The 7,545-nt window shown below is 43.6% G+C and overlaps 1 protein-coding gene across 1 annotated transcript in view; it reads right to left on the bottom strand.

Annotated features, from left to right (window-relative positions):
- Positions 1–758: 758 nt before the first annotated feature.
- CDH16 (cadherin 16) overlaps positions 759–7,545 on the bottom strand; it is an 82,104-nt gene continuing 75,317 nt past the window's right edge. Inside the window, exons 17-18 of the mRNA XM_014595609.3 lie at positions 2,511–2,627; positions 759–2,236 (exon numbers count right to left, since the gene is read on the bottom strand). Of these exons, the coding sequence (XP_014451095.2) occupies positions 2,133–2,236; positions 2,511–2,627 (221 nt within the window). The 3' untranslated portion in view covers positions 759–2,132. The remainder of the gene's footprint in view (positions 2,237–2,510; positions 2,628–7,545) is intronic.

Below are 7,545 nucleotides of genomic sequence, written 5' to 3'. Positions count from 1 at the left end.
AAAACACTGGAACAGGTTACCCAGGATGGTGGTAGACTCTCCATCCTTGGAGGTTTTTAAGACCTGGTTGTACAAAGCTTTGGCTGGGATGATTTTGTTGGTGATGGTCCTGCTTTGAGCAGGCGGTTGGACTAGATGACCCCCTGAGGTCTCTTCCAATCCTCATTTTCCATGATTCTATAAGCCAACACAGTAATTGCCTCACAGGTTTAAGCATCAATATGAAACATCAGCCATGGAAGATAATGATCAGAATTCCTAAAAACAGTATTTTAACCAAGAGTCAGACAGCCCATGCAGTCATAGTCATTGTCAATGGGAGTGTCTCTAGTGCCAATGTTGCCTTAAAGAATTGAATGTGCATCAGATAACTATGATGAATGAGCTAGATCCTTGGCTCAGCCTAAGATAAATTTGGTGCAGTTGGACTGGCTGGGCAGCAAAGCTGTGTTTATGCTCATTCAGTCCTGGAGTCAGGCCAGAACTTGGGGGAGTTTAGAGTGACCTTGGGAACCATCCTGGCAGCCTAGGATCACTCCTTATCTCATGCCTGCTGTGGCAGCTCTTCCCACCAAAGGATTTCACTGACACAAGCAATTCCTGAGGGAGACGGTTAAGGCAGTTTCCCAGCAGCTGGATTGGACCTTGGATTTGGGCCTACTAAATATTAAGTCTCCATGTTCACTGGCAAATGTTTTCTTTTCTTATTGATATTTCACAACTGTGGGATGCAGTACAGACAGTAGTACAGATAGCCATCCTCTTGCACAAATTTTATTGACTAGCAGAGATCTAACCTGGGCATTTATGTCATTACTTTAATTTCTTGTCATATTTATTTTCTAACATGCTTTGAATACAATATAGAGTCAAGTAGAAACAATGCAGTGAGCAGAATCTAGTCTACAGATTATTTATTGTAACAGAGAGAACAAAAGGGTCATTTAATAATTATATTTAATAAACTCTCAGAGTCATGCAGTTTATAGAACTATAACGTTTACAAGCTGGAATCACTATTTAAGCCACTGAATCGCTTAATGCCTGTGAAATTTCACAGGAGGTAGAAAATGACTAACAGCTTCCCAGAAATCTACAATTCTTAACTACCTTTTAAGCAAAAGTAATCATTTTTTACTTGCAGTAAGCTATGTAGCAGAAGGAACACAAGGGTATTTTTCCATAGTGCTGAAAGAGGCCAGTAGATGGGAAGCTCTGAAAAGTACCTCCACTTTCTTTTTGGATTTCTGATGAGTCAGTTAATAACAAGAAGCTGCAGCTTCCACGGGGCCAAGGAGAAGACAATGTTATACATTAGAATAAACAGGGATGTAAAATAACTGCAACTTGTTTTTCAGCAATAATTATTGTTTAAAAGTTCAGTCATACAATGGCGAAAGGCAGTGACTTGAACATAGACAATGTGATCGGGACATTCTATTATACTGTCAGGCAAGGCAGCACTACTTATCTCACCAGGGGCACCGGGCTCTTTTCTCATAATGAGCACCCTACCTAAAGAAAGGGGAGAACACGTTCTCCCTCATTAGGAAGGCTGCCATGGAGACCAGACTAACCTGTACCTTTGCTGTTCTCTTTCTTCACTTACTCCACTTAAGGTGGTTCCTTCTCTTATACTAGTCAAGAGGAATTTTACTATTGACTTGAATAGGAGTGGTTGGAACCTTTAATTTGGGCCCAGTCCTGCTAGGCACTGAACACCTTTAATTCCCACTGATTTTAATGGCAGCTAAGTATATTCAGCACTCTTCAGAATCAGGCCATTAAAGAGAAGAATGAATCATATTTCTGCTACTGAAGATGAGACAGATCCGGAGGTCTTGGGACTGTGGTCTTGTCTCTTTGTCCCTAATTCACTTTGCCAGGCAAACTCAGAAACCTTCTTACAGTGACCAAAACAACAAGTATTACTAATGTTTGCTTTCTTAGCTAAAGGAGGTTTTCCAAGTCAGAGACATGACATTTAAGTTACTACAGGTGTTCAGCTTTCACAGTGCTTGTGTCCTAATCACAAAGACTGCACCATATTGAAGGTAATTTGACACAGGGTTTGGCTGACCTATCCATTCACAAGTGTTCTGTAAAATAAGCTGGCCCATCATTTTGCTGTGTCACGCTGTGGACTGTAAAGGCATCATGTCACACGCTTTGTTTGTCTTCTTTTTATTAGCTCCCAAGAGGGACAAATGAACAAAGATTATGAGCAAAAAGATACCTGGGGAGGGAAAATGGAAAACAACGTTATTGTAAAGCTACCAGTATATTGCAGATGTTCACAACGTTGGATCAGACGTCTTTATTTTTGCATATTTTTTTATATGGATAAGAGGAAAGCAAGGTGAATACTATGGGAGGTAAGAGTAATACTGACAACAAAGCAATGGTTGCTTACATAGAAATGCTACTTCGAGCTAGAAATGAGAAAACAATAGGTTTAGTAATAAAAAAGCAGATTCTGTTTTGTTTAATGTTTGTGGGCAATGACATACCGATAGCTCCAATGGTACCAACGATAATGCTCACTGCAGATAACACTGTGGGCCTTCCTTCCATTCTTCCAACTTCTTGCATGCACTGTCCTTCAGTTGTACATAAGCAAATAGTAACTGAGGCCAAGAAAAAGAAAGACAAAGAATGCAGCATGAATTCCTCTGATGGATGTTCTTGAACCATGGACAGGCACCATAAATAGGAAGAGCATTTTTGTCAGCACTTGGACTGGAGAGGAAAAAGGCCCCAGTTTTACCCAGAACAGTATAAAATCAAATCTCCATATCCAGCCAGAGCTCTCTACAGGTTCAGGTCCCAATAAGGGCATTCTTCAACTCCTTCCCACCCCTCTGTTTTCCAGTCAGCACTAACAAGTACTGGGGTCTGGTATTACCCATGGGCAGATGTAGGATTTTGAAAAAGGGGATACAGATGGAGTGGTGCATCATCCCATATAACACAGCACATATTTTTCTCCAGGTAAAAAGAAACTCAAAGCTTTACTAATGTGCTAGTATTCAGTTTACCATCAAAGGAAAAAACAAATAGAACTCGATTGGAATGATTTAAAAACAGTCTGCAGAGATGTAGGAGCTACATTACCAGGAACAGCTAGAATGGCTCACTTGATTAGTGGAATATCAAGACCATTAAAAAGGAGAAAGGGTCATTAACACCTGTGGAATAAAGAATTTAGAAGGTATCAGGTAGACTCCAATGAGTGGGCCATGAATTCAGTTGACTCAATCAGCACTGCTTGATTGGCAATGCTGCTACCACTCCCAGGCAAATGGTTTTAAACTTTGGGTAGAGCAGGAATCAAAGGGGGATATAAGTGCAACCCCCTTGGATCTGTCCCTGAGCATACCCCAATATACCACCTCTGTCATGTACTGATGGTAATGATAAAGTATAGTAAAAATGTAGGGAGGAGGTGATTGTGTTTTCACAGTTAGGAAAGGGAGAAGATTCTCATTTTGTCACTGAAATCCACTCTGCCTTAGTGCTAAGGAAATAAACTTCATTCCTTGAAAACCAAAGAATGGGAATCGGAGACCTTCTCAAACCATCCCCATTTCCAGTCGTATGTTTTGATGAACACGTGGCACATCAGATGTGAAAGCAACCCTGAACTCTTTTGTTGCTCCTTGCTTCTTTGGCAAAAAATAAAAACCATCTCCCGTTATATTTTTAGCCCTAACTAAATGTGCGTCAGGCAGAGAATTTGCGAAGAAATAATTAGTAAAATTATTTTTAAATAGTAAGGAACATTTTCATCAGTAACAATTTTCCAGCCCTGCTGAAAAACACTTAACTTTTTCCTTACCCACAGAATTATAAGTTTTGAGACATCAGGCTTTTAACCCTTTCATGGAAAACTCATGTGAATGAAGTGAAACAGGTAAACTGAACAATTTGCATCAAATTTAGTTAATGTGGTCTTTTTCCTTGTTTTGACATGTATATAAACTCACACAAACTGATCCTAAAAAGATTTTTTCAGTGCTTAACTTTCAATATATGTTCCTTTGGAATTTGGTGAGTTTAATCCCATGTATAAAGTTGAATATTTTCTTATTTAGAGCAATGCTAGACAGCCTCCAGTCAGCAGGAATCTTTCTACTGTCTTCACTAGGACTCAGATAATGGAATGTTCAATTGAATAAGAAAGTGGCAAATTCAAAACTGAGAAAAACCCATTGTACTCTCCATTGTACGTTTGCATCTCTGTATCTAGCTGGTGACTCTTATCCTATATAGGCAACCCCCGCTTAGCGCTCTTAATTGGTTCCATAAAAAACGAGCATTAAACAGACCCGTGCTGAGCGAAACCCATTTCCCTATAGAAATTAATGTAAATAAATATAATTGGTTCCACCTCCAGCCGCTCGGGCACCACCTGCACTCCTGCCACCTCGCCCTAGGCCCCACCGGCCCTGGATCCACGCTCCTGCCGCTCCACCGGCCCCAACCCCTGGTCTCATTGTTCTGCTGCCACGATGGTCCCCGCTGGCCGCCAGTGCACTTGTGCCTGACCCCAGCCACCCCGCCTGTGGGGCCTGAGCGGGGGGCCCCTGCCAGCCCAGGGACTTATGGTGAGAAGGCAGCGGGCTCCGGCCAATGCGAGGGAAGCAGCAGGGCTACCCACCCAGCAGTGCCTGCACCCCGCTCCACGCAGCAGGGGCTCCTTCCAGGACACCCGGCACTGGAACTAGCTGCCGCTGCCAGATTGCTGCAGGATCAGAATGGTGTCCGTGCCCCGTGGGTGAGTGCGTGACTAGAGCAGGACATGGGTTGCAGCCCAGGGGCAGGAGGTCTCCACAGGCTTGGCTCCGCTGTGGCCGGGGGCAGGAGACATCATGCACATGTCCTTGAGCACCGGCTCACACCGGCCCGGGCCCCACACTCCTGCCAGCCCTGGCCCCGGCCCCATGCTCATGCCACCCCACTGGCCCTGACCCTGGGTGCCAGCTCAGGCCCTGCACTCCTGCCACCCCATGGGCCCTGGCCCCGGGCAGCAGCCCAGGCTTGTGTCCCCTGCCTGCCCCTTTTCACCACTGCCACTGCTCCTGCCCACCAGCCACCCCTGCCGCCCTGCCTGGGGCCCTGCTGTCCCTAGCCCCAGGCACTGGCCTGGGCTCTGCGCTCACCACCCCCCCCCCCCCCGCTGCTCCTCCCCATCAGCTCCAGCATCACATGCCGGAGCAGACCCTGTGCTCTTGCCACCCTGCCTTGGGCCGCCGCCGACCTCTACTCACCACTACACTCCATGTCACTGCTACCGCTGCTTCTCCCCACCCCCACGCTCAGCGTTACAGCGAAACGCACTGAGTGCTAAGTGGAACCCAAGTAGGCATTTTGAATGAGCGCTATAGCGAAACTGCATTAAGTGGGGGTTGCCCGTACCTTGAACGTAAGCCCTTCAGGCCTGGGATGATCATTGTCTCAGCCTTACCTACTACAGTTGTGTCCTGGTCCTTGACTAAGGCACCGAGGCATTATGGCAATACAAATAATAAATAACCCGCTGAGTGTTAATTTACCATATGAAATAAAATAGGCTAACTGGAATATCCAGAGCTATACTAGTTAATGCCAAGAAAAACATGAAGGACTCTTAAGGGTTTGAATCAGTGCCTAGTAGAGATTAGAGCAGAATCTAATATGAGAAGGTGATTATCTCACAACTGCTTATTGAAGGGTTCCTAAACCAGGAGGTACTGGATACTCTGAGAATGGAGTAAATAGACATTGGGTCTGATCCAGTGTGGCATGGCCAATGGATATAGAGCTCAAGGAACTAAGAGTCTTGCAACTGTCTTGTGGTAGAGGATAGCTTCTCCCTAGGTTTCCCTGCATTGTATATATGTCAGACTTTGCCTTTGAATACACAGTTCTTATATTTGAAAGTAGGCACCCATGTTAATGAATGACATTTCTGCTACATTTTATAACATTTATTTAATTTCTTAATGTAGCCTTTAAATGGAGCTGTGGAACAGGGATCTGATTACACAACTAGGATGCAGCAGAAAAGGGATACATAAATATTAAATGTTTCCATTTATCTTTCCAAAGTGTTTGCACTTAGGATGTTCCACTTAATGACCCTTAAAATAGACACTCTAAATGGTTCTCTTTCAAATGAAAGCGAAATACATGCAGATGAATCACTGTAGCAGTGTTAAATACAAACATCAAAATGTTACTGAGAGCTCTGACCCCATGTGCATGCACAGCAATAGGCTCTTAAAAATTTAAGTGCCTGCTGACCTTATAAAATGTAATTGATGCTTTGAAATGTCTTAGGTATTCAGATGTAACAAACTACAGTGCATTAACTATTAAGAAATCTCAATGAACTGGGAGATCATGTATTAGCGCCTAATCTTGCAACTAGATATGTTCCCTGTATCTGGAGCATCATATTATTAAATTACAGCCCCGAAACAAAACTGAAACTAAAGACAAACCAGTATCCCCTGAGTCCCAGACTCTTTGCTGAACTGGAGCTATACTTGATTTACCTGTTGAATTTAAGTTACTATATAGGGTATTCTTGTGTTGAGTGTTTCTGTGCTTTGTAGTAGTTTCTAAACTGAAGAAAGTAAAATGAACAATCTTGTAATGCAGGCTTCCTGGTAAAACAAGAAATGTCATTAAAATACAGCTTTATGGCGCCAGTCCGGGGTGAGCTCCAATCAGATATCACCCATGCCTTTGCAGTGCCATATTGAAACGGATGGGAGTTATTAGCAGCCCAGATCAAGTGCTCTGCTTCTTGTAAATGTTTTGCAATCATGTTGGTTTCTTTATATTATTTTCTGTAATGAAAGCATTGGTGTCATTCTCCTGACTTTATAGAGCTGTAAGAAGTGGTTCATAGAAAAATTATTCATGGCTCACATAGTCCAGTCTAAAGTCTATTCTAAATCCTGAAGCTTATTTCTAGAGCTTGGACAGCAGTGTACTTATGAGACAGTGGGAGCCAGGAAACACACAGTACTGGCAGGGCTGTGCACAAACCAAGCATCCCACTTGGCTAAAAAAAGCTGGATTCTAGCACTGCCACTCCATGTTGGGTAGGTTTGTGAATCAGGCTGGTATGGCCAGAAATTTGCTTTATCATATTAAGGCTCATCAATACATGGTACAGCCATCCAGGCTTCATACTCCAGACCTATACAGTGAGAGCTGACATGCTTGTGACACATACGCCACTGGGGTGAACCTGGATCCCTCTAATCCTAGGGATTACCAACCAATGCAGAAGGCCTGGATTGCTCTCCTGCACACTGGGTTGGACTGGTGAAGCACCTGCTACATGTTAGCCACTTTCTAAACTTTCAAAGAACGTCATTGCCTAAGGACAGACAGCTTAGAGGCAGGAGAGCAGCAGCAAGCAGGGGTAAATGGTAGGGCTGTGTGAAATGGCACCATTCCATTTCACCTTGAGTGTCGAGGTTTCGACAGAACAGTATTTCGTATCGAATTTCATTTTGATTCGAAACAGCTGTTCCATTTTGCTTTGTC

Source organism: Alligator mississippiensis, chromosome 10 (assembly GCF_030867095.1).
Source record: "Alligator mississippiensis isolate rAllMis1 chromosome 10, rAllMis1, whole genome shotgun sequence".
Classification (NCBI taxonomy): domain Eukaryota; kingdom Metazoa; phylum Chordata; order Crocodylia; family Alligatoridae; genus Alligator; species Alligator mississippiensis.
This window is presented reverse-complemented; position numbering and strand designations above follow the sequence as displayed.